Below are 23,554 nucleotides of genomic sequence, written 5' to 3' on the forward strand. Positions count from 1 at the left end.
CCCTGTTTCGACCACTCAAAGAAAAACCACATCTTGAAACACTGGGAGTGTATGAAGTTCCATGTGGTTGAGGTTGCTCATATATTGGCATGACAAAAAAGGCTTGTCGGCACCAGGGTGAAAGAACACATTAGGTCGGTAAAGAATGTTGCTCTTTCATCCTCCACGGAGAATGCCATAAGCCAGTCTGCCTTAGCAGAACATTTCTACAGTACAGACCATGAAATCCTCTTTGACCAGGCAAAGGTCATCGCGCCTGTAAAAGACTTCTATGCTCGACTGCTAAGAGAAGCTATAGAGATAGAACTGCGCCCAAATAACATCAACAGGGAATTAATGTTATTTTGCACTGTAATCATAAAAGTTACACATAGTACTTGTAAAGACCAAGTGTATTATGTAATGCGGACAAAAGTCCATCAGATACTCCACGTTGTACGATGTCGGCATGTAAAAGATCTGGTGACACATTTGGTATTTACCCAACAAAATACATTAAAACTCGGCCATAGATGCCCACAAGAGATTCGGTTTACTCTGCCATCTAGTAGGCCTACAATACAACTGCCAAGCAAGCAGCCACATGGCATCAAATGAAAACGCTGGCACACTGTAGCTGAGGCCATATTATTATTATTATTATTATTATTATTATTAAGTCAATGTTATTTTGTAATGCAGTCATAATATTATAACTAGTATAATTTCTTAGTACGATACTTGTAAAGACCAATTTTATTATTTATTTTGTGTATGGTTAGTACAATAAGTATTCAATTTTATCTTATATTTTATTCATACATTTTGTCATTTCTCTGTATTCTTATGTAAGTTGTACTCTCTCTTTAGCACGAGCTTTGGCTCATAGAGGCCTGGAATGGATGAAAGAATTAATTTTCTCTTTTTGTGTTTGTCCTGGTAGTCATCTTTAGCTTTATGGCTCTTCCTTGTTCTTGTATTTACTGTACTGGTTTTCTTCTCATCCCACATTTTCCATAAAAGACTGATGATCTGTTATGATGAACCCTCAACGAATTGATGCTCTCCCCCCTGATGAAGCCCGGAAGCATAAATTAATTTGTTGGGGTCTGGAGAAAAAAAAAAAAACGGATTTAGAAGAACTGTGACTGATGAGAAGAGAGCCTTGTCTATTTTAAGACAACACTATACAAACATGTGGAGATACTTCCTTTGTGTTTTCATGAATATTCTTGTCTTCTATTTCTGTTTCCTCTTTCAATGCTGACCCGTCATCCTATTATAAGTTGCTATTCTTCTTTGTAGATCTCTAAGTATGACTTCATATGTCACTTGTTTATTATTCCTTTCAGTTATTTTCACAGAAGCATCAAATGCAATTCTTAATCATAAGCTGGATGTAATAGATATGAATGCAATAAGAATATTTACAGGTGCAAAGAAATGCTAAAAAATGTATTTGTAAGAAAGTCATAACGATGGGTTTGAAAACACAGGATAGAACTGTGGATGCCAGTCAACTTAGATTGCAATACCGTGTGATATATATATATTTAAAAAGAAAAAGAAGGTGAATGAAATTTGCTACAGAGAGTAAGAGAAACAGAGGGATGCCAAGGCGATGATAGTTAAACTTTGTATTATTTTGTAAAATGATGACAGCAATGGAAGGCATAGTGGGCACGATTCACAGACAGGCGTAACACTCTGTAGTAAAAATGAATGAATGCATGTACATCAGTACACCGGTTTAAATTTATTTCAATAATAATAATAATAATAATAATAATAATAATAATAATAATAATAATAATAATAGATAGTTTCATCGATATTGTACGGAGGAGACGTTTGACATTTTTAGGATGGATAATAATAGACTCACAAAAACATTATTCAATGTAATAAATTCTCAAAAAAGGAGAACAAATTGGCTGGAGGAAACAAGAGGAGACCTGAATGAATTGAACATCGGAGAAGACATAATGAAAAATCGCCAAGCCTTCAGGGCATTAGTAAATAAACACACATTTGTGGTCAAAACTAGCAGCAGGACTGGTACGAAGTGGTCAGAAGAATGGAAGAGGCAATACAGTAAGTTCATGAAGAGATTTTGGAAGAATAGGAAGGTGAAAGTCATCAAGCCAATGAACAAGTTCCAACATACTCTATGAATGGGAATAATAATAATAATAATAATAATAATAATAATAATAATAATAATAATAATAATAATAATAATAATAATAATAATAATAATAATAATAATAATAATAATAATAACTTTATGGCCTCAGGTATACTGCACAGGCAATTTGATTCAACATAATTCAACCTATGTGCATATCTACGTCCATGTTCCACTCTACTGGAGGATCTCTGACCAAGTTTTAAAATTAATTTTGCTGGGTAAAAAGCAAATGTGTTACCAGAGATTTGATATGCCAAATGGACATCTTCACAAATCTCTCTCTACTTCTGCAGGTTTTGAACCCTTGATAATATGATCCAGAGGTTGACACTTTACCACTCATCCACAGAGGAACTTATTTCATATTGTTTGTTGTTTGATCATTGAAGTCGAGGGTGGAAATTTCAAACAACAATGAAGAATCCCTACCTCTACCCAGACCTTCCTTCCATCTTACCTGTGCTCCACGCCATGCCAAAAGGGAGTGCTATTGCAACTGGTCTCGTGGTTTGAAACCCAACATGTGTAAACCAATGATCTTGTTAGTATACTGTAAGCTTCTAAAGCCTGCACAACTACACCTTCAAGATAGAGGCTTGGGCAATATTCTGAACATTGTTCACTTGAATGTTGAGATTACAATGAGGACACACAGCTGATCTATTGAGCTAAAATTTCATTCCTTACAACAGAGATAAACTTTCCCCGGAGAGAGAGATTTATTAAAGAAATAAATCACCCGTCCTCCAGTGAAGGTGACCATTTGGATCCGGAATACAGATACAATTTCAATGGAGTTTAAAAATAGCAAAAAGTGGAAATTTAATCGTTAATGCTGTTATATTTTTTCCAGGGTCAGTGGGGGAGGAATGTCAATCACGTTCTCAGGTACAGATAGAAGTGAATGATTTGTAGAGAGTTCCTCAATATCTGTATTACTATTTCTTCTATTTTGCAGAATGGAACTTTCAAATTTTGTACAAAGGTCGATGTCTACAGCCAGGGCAAGAGGTGATAAGTGACATTATACTTCACTGTCCTTTTTGTTCTGCCCGTTTTAATACTTAATCCTCTTTTTTATTGCTCATGGTGTTTGGCCTCAGAAGACCATGTAGCCAGTATTTACATAGTGAGAGAGCATACGATTGTAGATCTTCATGGTTGATACAGATTCATAAGTTAATACTACAGTCTGATAAATATTGAGAAGTCACAGCACACAATTGCAGAGTTAGGTTTGATATGAGGATGACAAATGAGGTAGGCAGTGGAGTGTTGTAACTTCACTAGAGAAGAGTACTTTTTACATGACAGTAGGATGCGGTTCAAGTTGGCCATTTCTCCAGGGTCTTCAGGGCAGTAACAATCTTGAAGAGTTTCCAGCTCTGTTGGGAACATAAAGCCTCTTCACTGCCCACATTCTGTTCTATTCTATCTTTCTCTATTCAAGTCCTCTGGCCTCTAACCTCTCCTTAACTCCATGAGCCATGTGTCTCTTGACCTCCCTTCCTTTCTTACATCAACCATCCTTCTCTGCAATCTTTCCTCATTCATTCTCCAAACGAGCCCAATATCAAATTTTGAAAGGAGGTTTGGAACTTCTTGCCTTCCACCACTCATGGCACACCATACACAAATTTTTGCATCGTGGAAGGATACTTCATATAGGCCTACGAAGTCAGGTTCAACAGCACTCCTGTAACGACACATAACCGAGGAGGTGGAACCAGACCTCATACAGGAAGAGCATTGAATGTGGATCTAATTGTCCATTGTACACGTTTTCCAGACTCCACTCACAAAATGTATGCCTATGTTAACGGTCACCTTGCTGAAGTGCTTGTGCCACAGTTAATTATTTTGATAGCCTTTTGCACAGACCCCATGCAACTTGTGCAAGTTGACAAATTCATTTTTATGATTATATTAGACATGTTTGTGAAATTAATAACTGGTTCGATAGAAGGCAATTCGGTTTTAGGAAAGGTTATTCCACTGAAGCTCAACTTGTAGGATTCCAGCAAGATATAGCAGATATCTTGGATTCTGGAGGTCAAATGGACTGTATCGCGATTGACATGTCTAAAGCATTTGATAGGGTGGATCATGGGAGACTACTGGCAAAAATGAGTGCAATTGGACTAGACAAAAGAGTGACTGAATGGGTTGCTATATTTCTAGAAAATAGATCTCAGAGAGTTAGAGTAGGTGAAGCTTTGTCTGACCCTGTAATAGTTGAGAGGTGAGTTCCTCAGGGCAGTGTTATCGGACCTTTATGTTTTCTTATATATATAAATGATATGAGTAAAGGAGTGGAATCGGAGGTAAGGCTTTTTGCGGATGATGTTATTCTCTATAGAGTGATAAATAAGTTACAAGATTGTGAGCAACTGCAACGTGACCTCGAAAATGTTGTGAGATGGACAGCAGGCAATGGTATGTTGATAAACGGGGCTAAAAGTCAGGTTGTGAGTTTCACAAATAGGAAAAGTCCTCTCAGTTTTAATTACTGCGTTGATGGGGTGAAAGTTCCTTTTGGGGATCATTGTAAGTATCTAGGTGTTAATATAAGGAAAGATCTTCACTGGGGTAATCACATAAATGGGATTGTAAATAAAGGGTACCGATCTCTACACATGGTTATGAGGGTGTTTAGGGGTTGTAGTAAGGATGTAAAGGAGAGTGCAGATAAGTCTCTGGTAAGACCCCAACTAGAATATGATTCCAGTGTATGGGACCCTCACCAGGATTACCTGATTCAAGAACTGGAAGAAATCCAAAGAAAAGCAGCTCGATTTGTTCTGGATGATTTCCAACAAAAGAGTAGCGTTACAAAAATGTTGCAATGTTTGGGTTGGGAAGAATTGAGAGAAAGAAGAAGAGCTGCTCGACTAAGTGGTATGTTCCGAGCTGTCAGCGGAGAGATGGCGTGGAATGACATTAGTAGACGAATAGGTTTGAATGGCGTTTATAAAAGTAGGAAAGATCACAATATGAAGATAAAGTTGGAATTCAAGAGGACAAACTGGGGCAAATATTCATTTATAGGAAGGGGAGTTAGGGATTGGAATAACTTACCAAGGGAGATGTTCAATAAATTTCCAATTTCTTTGAAATCATTTCGGAAAAGGCTAGGAAAGCAACAGATAGGGAATCTGCCACCTGGGCGACTGCCCTAAATGCAGATCAGTATTGATTGATTTCCACACGATGACCACTGTCACCAATTTTTCTCTGGTCAAAACCCTATGCTACTATTTTGCTTTCTTGAGCCAGATACTTCAGTTTCTTAAACTTTAAGTTTATGGACTGTATTACAACTCAAATGTCTACACCTAGGAATCTTTCTTGAAACTGTGTTTGAACTTCATGAGCTGACATAGTTAACACATATGAATCGTACATAAAGACGCTGTGCTGTTGAAAATGCATGAGCCATAACACCCTTCATGAATAATTACAGAATTAAAAAAAGAACAAAACAAAACCTCTCCCTTCCTTTTGGGAACAGTTGATGTACAAATGTGACAAATGTACAAGGTCAGCTAGTAGGGATGTGCACATAGACAGAACAAAGGCTGGGCTCAGAGAAAAAGAACATCTGATGGCATACTGCACCATCCTCTTCCCTTGCGCAGCAAACAAGCAGCGAGCTCACCCTTAGGAAAAAACTCTGTATTTCTACATAAACATCTGCTTAACATTTGATGTGTGTGTTAATAATGTGGTCGTGACAGCTGAGTGTTCAATTAGAACAGTCCACACTGGGCAATTAGTGCAATCACAATTCTGCTGGCAATAGTGCCAAATCCATAGCTAATATCGTAGCCAACAGAGCAGGAATGGCAAGGTCACCGTAGCTCAACTGGTAACACATCGAATGCAGAATCCACAGGCAATGGGTTCAGTTTCCACCAGTGTCCAGTTGTACACTTTTAATTTGTACTTAACACATTGCCGACAGGACCCAAGTCTACTTGTGTTTGGCTGGCCAAATGTTGCTAACGGGTCCAGAGTTAACTCGTGTTCGTGAAACTTGTACATTCGGTGACATCTGTTGGAAATCCTGAAATTAGCCTGCGGTCAAAGTTGACAGAATCTCCGTGTTGAAGGTTTTGTTTATTCCATGCTACCTTTACTTTTCGTTCTTCTCCTGTTTTATGATTAATTTTCTTAGTTTTCTGACCACATGTTTACATCTTTCAAAGAGCCATGTGGTGAGTAAGATGGCGCTTCTTAGACTGACCACATGTTTAGATTCAGAAGAAATATTTAATGCACTCTAATTCAGAATGCCCAAGTCATGTTGAAGAATGCGAGGTCAATATTCAAAGCTCTTCTGAGGAAAGTATGAACAGTGATGCTGAAGATATACACCCTTCAAAACAACATGAAATCTCTACAAGTTATTGTGTGCCCCTTAACCAAGATTGTCACTACACAGCTTACCACACCAGAAAACATTATTAGGACTCCTTCAGAAGGTTTCCAGTAAATTTTATCATAATCAGTACAAGGTTAGTGAAGCCAGGCTCATTTGATTCTAGCATGCGATTTCACATGAAGTTGCTCAGGAAATGGCCTGGCACACAGGATGTGCAGTGTATGGAGCACCTGGTCAGGAATGTGTTAACATCTCCTTAGCAAAAATTATATGTAGTAGACATGATCAAATAACTGAAAGCCTTGTTAGTATGTTTACATATCATCATCATCAATTTCCCTGTAGCAGCTAGAGCCAGGCCAGGACATTAATGACACTTTTCCATCTTCGTCTATCCATCCACAATTGCCGCTCCTGGTCCTCTCTGTGTAGGAAATGGCACTAGAACCCAGCCCACACTTAGGGGCGACTGCAAGACGTGTCTATACTCCATGCTGGGAGCAACCTGATCAACTGCAGGCAGTAGTGTCTTTCTGAGTGGCAACCTTATCATGGTAATAGTCAACAAGATAATGCTACCTGTAAATCAGCCTTGGAAAAAGCTTTAAAACACTCTGTTTGACTTGGAGAATACATTTCTGTAAATTAAATGGATCTAGGCTTCTAGATGGTTTTGAAGTCTTGTCTAAAATAGCCTTACCTTACACTATAGAAGAAATAACTTTTTTTGATGGTGATTTAACACTGCACATACAGGTGTTTGTACTCTGCTCTATGGCAGATGCTCAGCCGAACTTGCGTCACATGCGGCCGTCCTGCTTTAAGTGTGTATACAATCTTATATGATATCTTACCTTATAAAAGATGCTGGAAGTATCGTTCTTCCTGGGTGATACAGGCACTGTATCTGGTAACCACATTCTGGCTGACGCGAGTGAGTTCTGCCACTGTAATGTTTCTGATTTCATTCGTAATGTTTTCTTTCAGTTCCTCCAATGTGCGAGGATTTGTTCGATACACTTTTTCTTTCAGTTTATCCCACAAGTAAAAATCACACACTGTTAGATCTGGAGAACGAGGGGAAATAGACCAGCACTGATCACTCTGTCTGCGAACACTTCTGAGACTGTAAGAAGGGAATCTTCTGCTGTATGAGCAGGAGCTGAATCTTGTTGAAACCACCCACACGTTTTTCATTCTTTCGTTAACTGATGGGAGAGTAGCATCAAAATGTCATCTTGGTACCTCTCTGCATTTACTGTTGTATCGAAAAAAATAGGCCCAATTATTCGTCTTCCAAACATAATGAGGGACTTCATATACACCATTAGGATTTTCTGCACACCAATCACGTGAGTTATGACTGTTCACACAACTACTAAGATGAAACCAGAACTTTTACATAAGAAAATACGGTGTTGCAATGATAACTGTTTCACCATATTAACAGCTGAGATTCAGACTGGCGAACACATGCAGGCTGCTTGCGCGCCTCCCATATTGCAGCTTACGTCTCAAAGGGTAAAAATGCTGCTTCAACGGTCTTAGTTTATATGAAAGACCCTGTAGACGGTATGAGAGGGGGCTAGGAATGGGAAGGTAACAGTTGTGGCCTTAATTAAAGTACATTTGTCTGGAGTGAAAATGGGAAATCGAGGAAAAGAATAAATAACTTCTTTGTGCAATGTGTGACATGGTTTCCAGAACTACATCACAAGTAAAATAAATAATTTGCCCAAGACAATAATGACGAAGTGAAGTGTTACCTGGCAGGAGTTGTGTGATCCAAAACCAGTGCATCCACCAGTGTAACGTCATGTTGGCAGTGCTCGTGTTGTCATCACAGGCTCATCTGGAACAAATAGGTTACTATTAACCAATACAGTATTTCAAATCTAATGCAGGATCATCCACATTGGTGTCAAAAATCAAGTAAAATCAGTACAATACTGTAATATATCCCACTAACTACTTTGGTTTTGGGAGACGCCGCAGGAGTTATTTTACATGCCAGTAAATCTACCGAAAGCAGGCTGACATATTTCAGCACCTTCAAAGACCACTGGACTGAGCCAGGATGGAACCTGCCAAGTTGGGGTCAGAAGGCCAGCGCCTCAGTACAACACTGAGCATACTGAGCGGAGTCTACGCACTATGGCTAAGTAACCAAGCTCTGCATTTGGGATTCGTGTAGGTTCCAACTCCACCGTCGGCTTTTCTGAGAATGGTTTTCTGTTGTTTCCCCATTTTCACTTCCAGGAAAAAGCCAGGAGAGTTCCTATTCATAAGCCACAGACAATTCCTTCCACCTTCTTATCCAATTTAATTCACCATCATTCATTTCATATTCACTAGCTCAATCTGAGGTTGGCATCAGGAAGGCCATTGGGCCGTAGAAACATGCTATGCAAGTTCATCACATCTCATTCTCGACCCCGTATCAAGAAACGGATCTTCGGGAAAGCCAAACAACAACAAGTCTAATACTGAACAGAAGGTTAAAAAGGGAGAGAATAGTAAACCAGTTCATGTTTACCTTAACATGCTGAATGAGGCAAGTTCAACAGCCCGGAGAAAATCGTACAGGTTGATGCTCTTGTGGAAATGTGATGTACAGACTCTCAGCACTCAACACGCCACATAACATCCTCTGTCCCTGACAACTCTTCCGAGTAACAGGATACATAATGAATTTCAACTTTGAAAAAGTTTTGAGTCTTTTTTTTTTTTTTTTGCCAGTGACTTTACGTCGCACCGACAGAGATAGGTCTTATGGCGACGATGGGATAGGAAAGGTCTAGGAATTGGAAGGAAGCGGCCATGGTCTTAATTAAGGTACAGCACTAGCATTTGCCTCGTGTGAAAATGGGAAACCACGGAAAACTATCTTCAGGGTTGCCGACAGTGGGATTCGAACCCACCATCTCCCGGATGCAAGCTCACAGCCGCGCGCTCCTAACCGCACGGTCAATCGCCCGGTAGAGTCCTGAGTTATTTGAGAGGTTTTTTTTCCTACCTAGGCTCTCTGGTGAACGAGATCAATGATGTAGAAGAAGAGATAAGTAAGTGAATCCACAGAACTAAAAAATGTTATTATAGGCTGAAGAAATATTTCAAATCACAACTCTTTCACTGTGAAACTATGGTTAGGTTATGCAGAGTGTTTCCGTAAAAGCGTGCAAAAACTTAACAGAACATAGAGAATGCTCCACTGAACAATTTGAGATAGGTAACCTGGGTTAGGAGAAGCCGGCTTAAGGAGATCTGGAAGTAAACTTGTCTACCACGCATTACTGTTTTCCAGCCTATTTACAACTAACATGCGTACAAGTTTACACGTACTGTGCTGTTTATTTACTGCAAGGAAACAAGAAGGACGAGCCTGATTACTAGAAAGTCACGATGCAGGTTTTGTTTACTTTATCTGTCCATAAGGTGGCTCTGTTGTATCGTATTTACACTGTCCCATGACAGAACGTGCTATGAATCACCAACAGACCCATTCTTTACTTAGTGCTATTCAGAGAATACGATGGAGCGGTACCGGTACAGTTTTGCAGAACTCACCGACATACACCTTGTGTATGGCGAAGTACGTTGCAATGCTCCCGCTGCTCAAAGGCCGTACAGGGAACGATTTCCTAACAGGCATCATCCGTCACGACGAGTCTTTATTTCTCTCGATAGACGAATGCGGGAGACTGGTTCAATGGAAGAAATGAAATGAGGGGCCTGGCAACACGAGGACCACTCGCACACCCTTTTTTGAAGAGGAGGTGCTGGAACGTGCTGCAGCGGACCCCACTACAAGTACTCGTATTCTACGCGAAATGGCCGCTGCAGCGGTGAGTACTCCACGAACAACTACACCTATATCGCCCACAACGCGTCCATGCAATGCTTGTGACTGACTTTGCACCAAGGGTCGCATTTTGTCCAACAATGGATTGAGCAACCAGATTTCCTCAAAATCGTGCTGTTTACTGACGAGGCCTCATTTGATCGTGCATCAGAATCGTGTTCGCCGATGTCATGCTTGTATTGAGGTTGATGGCCGTCAGTTTCAGCACATTTTGTAAGATACAGTGCAATTGGTACGTCCACTGTGTCAATGATGGTATTTGCAGTTAACTGTAACTAATGCAAATAAAAAAGTACACAGTAATGTCATTGTATTCCTATTATCTACTTAAGCTGGCTTCTCCGACCCCAGGTTCCCTACCTCAAATTGTTCAGTGGAGCATCCTCTACGTCCTATTAAATTTTTGCACGCTCTTACGGAAACACCTTGCATACAACCTTAATATGAGCCTGATATGTCCCGATTTGGATTATTTGAAAGAAAGATACTGATAAAATTGTGAATGGTTCTATGGGCAAGTGACATATCCCTACGAGATCATGTTCACGGCAACAATCAAAGAGGGCGGTTTCTCGAGAAAATACTACAAGGGGCTTACGATGGAAAGACCACATGTTGTGGGCCTGTGTCAGGAAAAGTACTAACTTACCCTAGTATCTATCGAATGACAAATAGCCACAGCGTGGGAGTCCAAAGGAATGACGACATCGATATAAAAGTGAGATTTCCGTCTTGGTGAAGGAAAGGACCGAATACAGTGGCGATCGAAGATCTTACAAGTCGACTCTACACCCGTGAGCTAATGGTGGCGAGATAATTACCAAGTAAAACAGTCAAATATAGGGCAAAGTAAGTAAAACAAACAGAACCCCCAGTAATAGTCCTTGATTCTTACCAAGGTACGGCTCAAGGGCTGAGTGGTCAGTCCTCGGGGCCCCAGGTTCGAATCTTGACTGATCATTTAAGACGTTCCCAACATTTCTGCAATTCATATACAACACAGTTCCCTACAACAACAATAGGCAGTTCCCCCATACACTACGATGATGGTGGGCGGTTTCTGTTGTGTTAGTGTTACGAGAGATGCATCCGGCTGTGATGGCTACAGAAAGTATATTATGCCGTTTACCAAAACTGCTAACAATCCCCTCTGAAACTAACTAGAAATGAAAAAGGAAAAGAACTGACCCTTTCGGCAATAGAAAGAGAAATACTGCAAAGGGTGTGCAAACGAAATTCTAGAATTGGCAAACTTAATACTGTTGGAGTAGGAAGAGAACAAGAGTTGACTAAGGGAGGTCGCATAGGAGAGCTGAAAGTGAGGGGCCTGATCACACTCCCCTAGAAGGAGGACATACCGTGAATGTATTCTCTAGGTGTACAACTCCATCCACAGCGGAACATCAGTACGCCACAGAACATACAGGAGTTATAGAAGATTGTCGGAATACTTACCCACAGAAAGTCATGAAATTCAATACAGATTATATCTAAAGGCACACCAACTAGGGGAGGTTGGAAGATAACTTGCAGACCATAAAAACAGATGAGCAGAGTACAACGCCACACCAATCTTGGCGCCTCACAACAGCAGTATGCATTTAATTCAACGTACATTCAAAACTAACAGGGTGAATTGCATATTCAAATGTAAATACTTCAGTCTCATACCTTACCGAACCTTATGACGCTCCGAGAAGATGGCCTGTGAAAGTAATCGACGTATCTACTAAGGACTAGACCATTACCTGGACATTTCTTGGCACGACACTCGCCAACACTGAGCCGTCGTTCACGTTCAGTTTCCTTCCCACTCGACGGAAATACACTTCCTACTTCAGGAGTGGAAGGCGGAAATCGCATTCACTAAGTCACGTACCACACCGCAAACTTATGGTCAAGACAGTCCTTTAAAATGTACCTAATGCATAGTTTTGAAAGATGTGATAAGGTGGTTAGTGGGATATCGTGTGACCAACATATGATCACCCGCTCCTATTTCTACCTGTCACGCAACTTCTCGTGGTCTTTAGACATTGAAATTGGGCATTCAGGATACAATGAAGTGATTATTAGGAAACTTGATGTAAAGGCACTCCTAATATGACGACAGGTGTTCATAAGATCTATACATTCAAGACGCACATTATTCAGTTATAAAACAAGTTAAGCTGAAGTCGCCTGAGCGATAATCACAGAATTTTTGGAACTATTTTTCACATTAATCACGTTGCTGACAGCACAATATTTTCACTTAAAAATTGATGGCTGAACATCAAAATGGACGGTTATTCCGAAATGTGTGATAATTAACCATTCGTATAAGAGCTTATAATTATTGCTACAACACATTCATTAGCTGTAATATACTCAGTGATAGTCATCTATCATTATCCTCGATCCGAGTAAAAATTTGAAGACTTCAAAGGCGCACATTAACAGAATGACAAATGTATAGAGTATGAGCATGATATTTGCCATAAATGTGGTTTGGTCGACCATAAACTGTAGACAGTGACTGCGATTAACTTTCGAGCATTGCAAACGTTAAGTTATACGTATATTTAACGATTAACACAACGAAATATATGTAAGGTTTGTTCAAATGCAACGTGGAGTGGTGGCTAGTAACAAACACAGTATGTACTGGTTTATTGTATTACAATCAGATTATCACCCCCCACCGTTCAGACATCTGTCCTAAAACGCTGTATACCTCCCACAATCAATGATGTTAACCACTCTTCCACAGCATCAGGAACAGCTAGATCGGCGGTGAAATGCTTCCTCTTCAGGGCTTTCTTTAACGGGCCATGGCTATACCGTCAGTAATTTTCAGTGTTGTCGGCTTTGTCTAAGTTGAATTTGAACAATCTTTAAATACAGTTACGTTTATGACATCAATTTTAGATGCTGACACGGTGATTGAAGATTTACGAGGTAATACAAAAGGGTGCGAGGGTTATCATAGGTACTCTGCTACGACGGTATATAACGTTTTATTGCCTGCCATGGCCGATGGGACCAGGAAGCCGATCACATGCCAAATTTCCCGGGACTTGCCCATTGAAGACGTGCAGTTTGATGTGGCTGTGTGACCGACTCCAAATGTTCAGTGCATGCAGTTCCCGTCGCAATGTTCTCTCGCTAAGAGGTTCACTGACTGCAGCAATTCCTGTCGGGTTTGGAAGCGATTTTGATTCACAAGCAGTAAAACACGTCTCCGGTCCCTCTCAGTCAGGATCTTTTTTCCGACCACAATTCTGACGTGTTTCGTGGCCACGTGATCGCTACTGCCTTAGAGGCAGTGTGCGTGCGGTTGAGCACGGGACTTGTTCGTTGCGCCATATATACAGGCTATGCATGCCCCTAGGGTGACCTTTTTTTTTTCCGGTAAGCTTACGAATCGCATATAAACACTTGATGTGGAATAGAATAATCACGCTCATTATCATTTTCCATTTATTCTCACTTCACTTTGCGCACAGGTGTTGCTCTCACCGAAACGAACTGCCTTGTCGGTCGTCCCGCAGGCTTCCCTCCCTACCGCACCATTTCTGCTTAGTCACTCCCAGCCGCCGCTCCGGTTCCAAGATAATTGGATACAATGTTTGTGATTCCATGTCCCGAATTTTTACTGGTAGGGAACGCGGATTACACTAGTGCATCTATAATACTAGCTACAGTCTGTGGGTTCGAAACGCCGATACAAGTATTAACATTAAGTATTCTGCTACAACTTACCTACCACGGTCGATGAGGTCAGGAGACTAATATGGGTGTTATCATAGATAATCTGTCCAGACCAATGTCTGGTGAGATACAGTGTTTATAGTATCTTATGTCAGCTGGTATAACCGAAATCTAGTTTGTTATTTTCATTATTTCTATCTTAGTCTCATCCTCGGCTCTGACGGCATGAACGTGACTAAGGTACGAGTATTCCTTATCCCTGTAATGAATGGTGTGAAAGTGTCGCTCACAGGCTTGGCAGATTGATATGCAAGAGCTCCTACTGTCTCGGCGAGGAAAGAAACGGGGATCGACTTCACTCCTTAGAACCCTAGTACACCTCTTCAGTGAGGGCGTATGTCTCTAGTAAGACCCCAATTAGAGCATGGTTCCAATATATAGGACCCACACCAGGATTACTTGATACAGAAGTGGAAAAGGAAAGCAGCGCGATTTGTTCTGGCCGATTTCCGACAAAGGGACGGTGTTACAAAAAATGTTGCAAACTTGGGCTGCGAAGACTTGGGAATAAGGAGACGAGCTGCTCGACTAAGCTGTATGTTCCGAGCTGTCAGTGGAGAGATGGCGTAAAATCACATTAGTAGATGAATAAGACTGAGTGGAATATTTAAAGGTAGAACATAAACATGAAGTTGGAATTCAACAGGACAAATTGGGACAAATACAAATGTATAGGAAGTGGAATTAGGGACTGCATTAATTTATCAAGGGAAATGTTCGATAATTTTTCAAGTTCTTTGAAAACATTTACGAAAAGTCTACGTAAACAATTTTGTTTTACGTCGTACCGACACATATAGGACTTATGGCACGTAAACAATATGATAGGAAATCTGCCTCCTGGGCGCCAGTACTGAATTCATATTATTGATGACTGATTATTTATTTATTTATTTATTTGATTAATTGATTCACACTTTGGTACCCACGGCAGCTCATGTTGATCTGTTGAGGCTCTAACCAGCCTTCGGAATCAGAACTAACAAAGAAAAAAACACAAGCAAACAAACAAACAAACAAACAAAACAAAACAAAACAAAACAAAACAAAACAAAACACAGCAGATTTTCACTTGCCCCGTTATAAACATGTTCATTTCCAAGTATTGTCCCGGCTCGTAAAACAAACTTTGATTTGAAACTCACATTACACTAATGTTTTCGGGACACTCACGCAAATCACACAAACCATATCTGATACAGTGAACACTATATTGGTTCGCGTTTGTTGATAACAGACTGAATTAATTCAGACAAACTATGAAGTTTGTTAATGAATGTGATAGCTTTCCACCAACAAGGCAGAAGTTCGAATCCTGATCAATGCAAGCGAGTTTTTAAAAATGGAAAGTAACGCCTCAGTGGTCGTTTGGATCCCGTGTAAACTGTCAAACCTGCAGTCGCTCAATCAATGGACGTTTTGACTTGTATCCATTACAACCCCTCAGAGAAACGTTAAGACAAATTAAAAGGTAATATTAGCATTAAGAAATGTATAGCTGCTTCAGTGAATCAGTCGTGGATCGCACGGGCGCGGATACAAACCCGGCTAAGGCGGCTAATTCTTGCAGAGCAGGGACAAGACCATTTGGCTCTCTATGGCGGCATGTAAGACAGGTGACACAGTTACTGTTTACAGGTCTATCAACAAAGCTCCAGTACTGCTGTTTGTGCTAGAATAAAAACGGAACGTCGAAACTAGCACACAGGCAGCCATAATGGCGTTACATCAAAATGTTTACAGCGCACAATGTAGTGGTAATTATTACTGTTTTAAGAGGAAATACAACAGAGCAACCATCCTCTCTTCATGAAAAATGGATGAGGTCAGACACTACGAAAAATAAAGGAATCGGCAAAAGTAAGGGAAGGACTACGTAGGGTGTGGGCCTGAGCCTCATGCTGCCGGCGTCGGAAGAGAACAAGTGTTGACCTCGCAGTCTGATAGGAAGAGCCTGACAAGTGGAAACAGTGCTGGACTCAGATTGGGTAACAGTGCTTGCCAACAAACGTTCCCCTGGTTCCCCTTTTAGTCGTCTCCAACGACAATCAGGCGATATCATGGATGTATTCTACCCCCGACACTGTAGCTGAAGCAGCAGCAATAATAATAATAATAATAATAATAATAATAATAATAATAATAATAATAATAATAATAATACAGAGTGCTTTGTTCAAGAACTGAATCACTCTCATCTTTTCACCTTGAGTCCAACAATTCGGCCACACTGCATGTGTCAACAAAAGTAACTTTTTACGTTAATAATTATTTCTTATTACATTATGTTCTCTTGGATTTTCTTATGGCAACCGTAAACAATCCCATTAAATGAAAAGAAGGTATAGGCCGAGCGAGTAGGCCGTGCGGTTAGGGTCGCGCAACTGGGAACTTGCATTCGGGTTTGAATCCCACTATCGGGAACCCTGAAGATGTTTCCCGTGGTTTCCCCGTTTTCACACCAGGCAAATGCGGGGGCTATACCTTAATTAAAGATACGGTCGCTTCCTTCCCACTCCTAGCCCCTTCCTATCGCATCGTCGCCATAAGACCTCTCTGTGTCGGTGCGACGTACATGAGAAAGGATCTGCGTCCGGTACTGCAGTGTGATGCCGTGCAGTTTCTGGAGAGGCCTGGTGCAGGTCTTTCTAAATGACGTCAATGATTAATCACGTAACTTTGAGGAACACCCATGACATTCTAAGGAACTGTACTGAAAGTGATTGTACAACCGGTGATAACAAGTACGTAAAACATAACATTATCTAGATCAGTGTATCTCAACCTTTTTTGTTAGATTCAAGTGTTAAGGTGTGCTTTATAAATAAATAAAAACTAATGGGGCAACACATCAAATACATTTCAAATTAATGAAACAACTGCATAGTCTCTGAAATTATTATGCCGCAAACCCCTTGACACCTTCACAGTTTATAATAATTTGCTCTAACGGTGATAAATGAAACATTTATAACACACTTATAATGTGATGCTTGTCGCAGTACTCCTTGTGTGCTTTATAAAAAATACAACAAAGGTAACACTACAAATCAAACATATTTTAAAATTAATAAATGTTCAACACTTTTGTCAAATTATTCTGCAGCTCAGCAAACGTGACGTCACAGTTATTCTACGCTATTAATATAAAAACGCGCACATTTACAATTAATCTAAACGTATACTATAAAATCAAAAGGCTCAAAGAGAATAGGGTATCAGTAGCCTATATGTTATTAGTGGAACGAGGGCTACTCGCCCTCGTGTAAGGGTACGTCCAAGATGCACGCTGGTTTTCTGAGTCAGACAGTCGGCGCCGAGTCGACATAAGTATGTCCTGTGTTTTTAAGCGGGACTGGCCATAATGCACCTGCGCGCAGGAAGCCTGCGCACTGGTAGTCTGACTCAGATATTTACCGGAATGATGTCCGACTCGTTGGCTGAACGGTCAGCGTACTGGCCTTCGGTTCAGAGGGTCCCGGGTTCGATTCCCGGCCGGGTCGGGGATTTTAACCTTAATTGGTTAATTCCAATGGCACGGGGGCTGGGTGTATGTGTTGTCTTCATCATCATTTCATCCTCATCACGACGCGCAGGTCACCTACGGGTGTCAAATAGAAAGACCTGCACCTGGCGAGCCGAACCCTTCCTGGGATATCCCGGCACTAAAAGCCATACGACATTTCATTTCACCGGAATGATTCGTTCTTTCTGGTTTCAGACAACCTGCCGCGCAGGCTGTTGATTTTCGTGTTGAGTGTGGTAATTCGCCCAGTTCTTCGTAAGCCTGTGTTCAAATTTTAACAAAATAAAACAAAACGTATCCGAACTCATTCTGAAATATTCAAAAATCTGTTTTCGTCGACAAGTAACTGTGGAAAAAGGTGTTTGTACTAATAATAATGCTATTTGTTTTACGTCGCACTAACTACTCTTTTACGGTTTTCGGAGACGCCGAGGTGCCGGAATTTAGTCCCGTAGGAGTTCTTTTACGTGCCAGTAAATCTACCGACACGAGGCTGACGTATGTGAGCACCTTCAAATACCACCGGACTGAGCCAGGATCGAACCTGCCAAGTTGGGGCCAGAAGTCCAGCGCCTTAACCGTCTGAGCCACTCAGCCCGGCGGTGTTTGTACTCCCCGTAAATATATCTTAATTCATTTATTGGATGTATATCACTTCTCATTCGTTTTGTAACATTGTCACTTAGCAGCAATAGAGCTGCAGCCTGTTCTCTTGTTAGTTCCATGCTACACTGATCAGTTGTATTTCATATCTTTTCTTTTGTGGCAGCTCTGTCTGCGCTGACAACCAGCTTTCATAATGGCCACATCCCACCTGCCACTCGGAGTCAGACATTCAGCGCCGACTGTCTGACTCAGAAAACCAGCGTGCATCTTGGACGTACTGCCATCTTCGAATTCTTATAAAAGCACTTCAAGAGATTTTCGCGGCCCATCGCTTGAGAAACACTGATCTAGATAAATACACATGAAATCTGCAACTACATTGTAAATTCAGAAAAAAAAGAGAAAACATGTCTTTGTACTGCAGATCAAAACAATGTTGGCCGTCCTACAATACAATGAATTCTAGCATTAACTGACAATGTCGTAACTTGTTAAGAATAATGTTCTCATTTATATAATTCCATGAAATACCGCAGAGCATTTAGGTGTAGTACGTTTTTACCGAAGGAAGTTTTTCAGAGACAAAGATGACAGGAAATGCGGTTTCTCCATTATGACGTTGAAGATAATATCCGTCATCCTGAGCACTAATTGAATGGGTGCTCGCAAAAACGGGCTAACCAACATTTTGTCAGAAGAGATAAATCAACTTTTGCAAATGTCAAAAAACATAAAATTTACCAAAGAAATAATATTTGTTTCATTATTTTATCTTGATGTAGTACCATTAAATTATCAATACCATATATTGAAACTGTATTAAAAATTAAAAGGGCTTGGAAAAATAAGAATATAAAAAATGGATGAAAATTGACGTCTGCGTTGACCTAGTTATAGTTAATAGTTTACCTTAGATTCGTAACCAAACTTTATTTTATGATCATACAATACAAGAAAAGGTGTTTTATACAGTAAACTAGACACAAAGATGCCGGCCCCCTTGGTGTAGGGGTAGCGTGCCTGCCTCTCACCCGGAGGCCCCGGGTTCGATTTCCGGCCAGGCCAGGGATTTTTCTCTCGACCTGTGGGCTGATTTGAGGTCCACCCAGCCTATGTGATTAGAATTGAGGAGATATCTGACGGTGAGATGGCGGCTCAGATCTCGAAAACCCAGAATAACGGCCGAGAGGATGCGTCGTGCTGACCACACGACCCCTCGTGATCTGCAGGCCTTCGGGATGAGTAGCGGTCGCTGGGAAGGACATAGCCCTTCCAAGGGCATAAGTGCCGTGGTTTTTTTTATTTAGAAAAGATGCTTCAGACTTATTTTGAAATATGACATAACTTTCCCTCATGGGACAATAATCAGTCATATGGGTCATATTCTAATGCATTGGAAAATGATGCCTCAGTCACCTCTTGGCCATTGCCAGCTGTCAGTCCTCTGTAATACTGGTGATATAATGCAGGGATATATTCAAGTAGCTCAAGCAAGTCCTTAAAGCTTCGCTGGCTTTATTGGCCTTGTAACACTGTACTTTGGTGACAACTGAACACTAGCAAGTGATGGCCGACCACCATTACTGTTCCTTTTGTGAAGGTCAACACAATCATATTCCTCAACAATACCATATCAATATTTAAAAAAAATACTTATATGGTACATCTTTCATAAATAGTATGCCTGAAACTTTACTAATTAGTACTCTTTGCTTATTTACAGATACAATTCTCTTGGTTAATTTTTCTAGCAAAGGTTGAGTGCTCACAAACTTATCACTTGTCATTTTTACTACTTGAAATGGCTTTCTTACTCTAGCTCTTTTTACTAAATCCTTCCATTCATCTGGCACAAAAACACAAGTAACACACACAGCCTCTAGTATACATGGGTATAAGGTTTGCTAAGCTACATATACAGCAACGCCATCTTTACGGCCTTCTCCATAAACGTCTGTTAGCCCGATTTTACAATAACAAAATTGGCCTAAATAAAATGGCATAAAATTCAGAGCGATGTATCTCATCCAACAGGATTACCTCGTGTTGAACCTGCCGCAATTGATGGCAGTACATAACTCATTTTTTCCAAATTTGTTGGTTAGCCCGTTTTTGCGAGCACCCATTCAATTCTTCTTATTCCTCCGCTCACGTCACGTTTCCCTTCTATTTTCTCTTTTTTTTTTATTCAGCTGTATCACACTGAGTCCGTCATTTCGGAAAATGTTTTCGAAATATGTTGCATTTCTGCGTTTTGCGAGGGGATCTTCAACTCGCATCTTGAGCACTATTCCTGCCGAAATGAAACAAATTCCCGACACAGCTATCGGATACTGCAATTCCACCTTTCCTTTCTCGTGTCAGCACACTTGATCAGCGACGATGAAATATGAATGTACACATTATAGGGCTCAAACCATCCTGTGACAACTCTCGTCTTCAGGAACTTCCTAAGGAGAGAACATTCACAAAGCTCTTTGTTACTTTCTTCAACATTACAATACAGTATCTTGAGGAAGTAGTGACACTCGAAAATGAATAGTTCAACGTCCTTTTTCAAACTATCAAAAAGTAAACCAGTCCTAAAAAGTGATCAATGCCCATCGGGTTTGAACAAAGTTGCGAGCTGAAGCAACTGTCTTACTTGTTTCCCACAAATTGCGACGTTTGTGACCAAGGCCTGGGTTAACTCACTTGCTTTACTGACTGTTGTTCCTTACGACCAGAACTCTAATTCTAATTGTTTTCTATCTGGGAACAGATGGTGATCAACGGTGATCACCTACGTGTTTCTGGTTGGATTTGAGAATCATAGATAAAACGCCACGCTTCGTCACCAGAAGTTCCAATTTAGGAACTGTTTATTCGCGTTACACACAAAATTACTCCATGATGGTCGCCAGCATTCTGTGAAGGAAAGGACGAAGAAAAAGAAGAACAAGAAGAAGAATTCAGGACGACGGATCTTATGGTACCTTTCGAGTACATCAAGGTAGCCGATTTATTATGGATCCCTACATGGCTAAAGAGACTCGATTCCAGACCCACAAGCTCCGCCGCAGTGCTGGGATAGCAAATCTGCCAAAGCTTCTTGTTACACAACCCGCTGGTCGCATTAACAGGCTTTTCCAAGCCTCCCCACAAACTATTTGATCGCAACACTAGCCTTCACTGCGAAACCTTTGAGTGTTCAGGTTTACCTAGAGGAGGAGGATGAGGATGATGATGTATAAGGGCTTTGACGGGCCTCCAGTAGCTCTAGATTTTGAGAGACGCCGAAGTGTCAGATTTCCTTCTGCACGAGTTCTTTAAGATGTCAGAAGTCAACTACAGAGCTGGTGCATTTAAACACTCAAATGACACTGACCAGAGCTAGGATCGAACCCTCTATATTGCAGAATGCCGCCTAATCTACTGCGCTACCGAGATCAGGTAAGTAGACGATACTTTGTATACACAGTTATTCTACGCAACTTTTCGTATTCGCTCACACAGAAAGAGTAGTACGCTATACAGTATGAATGATTTTGTTTTAATTCTGTTAATAAAGAACAGCCGGATTGTTCATCATTTTTTCAAAAGACTCCATTCCTAGTCCGAAACGACAATGCCACTTACATACTTAGCTTGGAAGTTTACTGCCGTACGCTTATTGTACAATCATAAAAGCACATTACTAATTAATTTATTTCTATTTTCTCTCTCAGCTTCACTCAATTAAGGCTGACATTTATTCGTGTTTATAAACGTCACGATTCTCCTTCTATGTTCTTCATAATAATAATAATAATAATAATAATAATAATAATAATAATAATAATAATAATAATAATAATAATAATAATAATAATAATAATAATCAACTGATACACGCTATATTGTGACAGGGGCATTTCGACTGACAAATGTGGTACGTAACAGAGCAGAGTATGCATAACAGTATACACGTGTCAGTATAACGAAATATCTTCACTGGGGTAATCACTTAAACGGGGTTGTAAATCCGGGTCACAGAACTCTCCATATGGTTATGAATGGGGATAATTACGGGTTATATTAAGGATGTAAAGGAGAGGGCGTATAAGTCTCTAGTAAGACCCCAATTCGAGTATGGTTTTAGTGACCCTCAAACCGGCCCCATGGTGTAGGGGTAGCGTGCCTGCCTCTTACCCAGAGGCCACGGGATCGATTCCCGGCCAAGTAAGGGATTTTTACCTGGACCTGAGGGCAGGTTCGAGATCCACTCAGTCTACGTGATTAGAATTGAGGAGCTAGCGGCCCCGGTCTAGAAAGCCTAACGAATAACGGCCGAGAGGATTCGTCGTGCTCACCACACGATAGCTCGTAATCTGCAGGCCTTCGGGCTGAGCAGCGGTCGCTTATTAGGCCAAGGTCCTTCAAGGGCTGTAGTGCCGTGGGGTTCGGTTTGGTATGGGACCTTAACTAGGATTGCTTGATTGGAGAAGTGGAAAATATTCAAAGGAAACTAGCACGATATGTTCTGGGAGATTTCCAACAAACCAGCAGTGTTATGAAAATATTGCAAACTTTGGACTGGGAAGACTTGGGAGTAACGAGACGAACGAGCTTCCAGTGGAGAGATGGCTTCGAATGACATTGGACGAATGAGCTCAAGTTTTTAAAAGTAGAAAAGATTACAATATGAAGATAAAGTTGGAATTTATCAAAAACCTCCTTTGGTAAAGCATTCCAATTCCTAACTGCTCGTACTATAAACGAGTATTTTCCTCAATTTTTTCTCTGTGAGTGAATGATTCTTCCCTGTCATTTCAGTTCTCTGCGAGAATGTACAGTATGTATTGTTGATAGGTATTTACAAATTGTCACCTAAACTTTCTGCTTTTGCAGACTTGAGGTAATTATCGGGGGCGGGGGGCATGATTAACACGAAGAGAGGCATGTGAAATGAGGGACAACTATTAATGCGAACGTTCCTATATAATAGCAATGTTCACAAACAGAAAAACCGAACAATAATAGAGCTTGTTTCTCACATACATTTTTGTACGAGTCTTATGTACGGAGTTTTCAATACTATTTGCAAGTAAACAGCAAAATAGAACTTGATTCATAAATACAGTCAATATTTCGAATGAATGTTTTATGTACGAAGCAATCGAAAATAATCACGAGTAAAAAATTAGAACGTGCTTCATAAATACATTTTCTTAATAAATATTCTATTATCATACTGTATATTTCATTATACGGAATGCGAAAAGCTCTTCTACC

General features: G+C 40.5%; 1 protein-coding gene across 4 annotated transcripts in view; it reads right to left on the reverse strand.

The window, feature by feature from the left end:
• The window catches only part of LOC136879023 (uncharacterized), a 178,006-nt gene that overhangs the window by 39,995 nt on the left and 114,457 nt on the right, over positions 1 to 23,554 (reverse strand). For 2 of the 4 annotated variants that reach the window (XM_067152741.2, XM_067152742.2), the window contains exon 2: positions 8,321 to 8,406. In XM_067152741.2, coding sequence (XP_067008842.2) covers positions 8,321 to 8,372 — 52 coding nt within the window. In that variant the 5' untranslated portion in view covers positions 8,373 to 8,406. Of the gene's footprint in view, positions 1 to 8,320; positions 8,407 to 9,090; positions 9,759 to 9,788; positions 9,886 to 23,554 lie in introns of those variants that run through there. The other 2 variants (XM_067152743.2, XM_067152744.2) reach the window with 2 other exon arrangements.

The sequence above is a fragment of the Anabrus simplex genome, chromosome 8 (assembly GCF_040414725.1).
Source record: "Anabrus simplex isolate iqAnaSimp1 chromosome 8, ASM4041472v1, whole genome shotgun sequence".
Taxonomy (NCBI): Eukaryota; Metazoa; Arthropoda; class Insecta; order Orthoptera; family Tettigoniidae; genus Anabrus; species Anabrus simplex.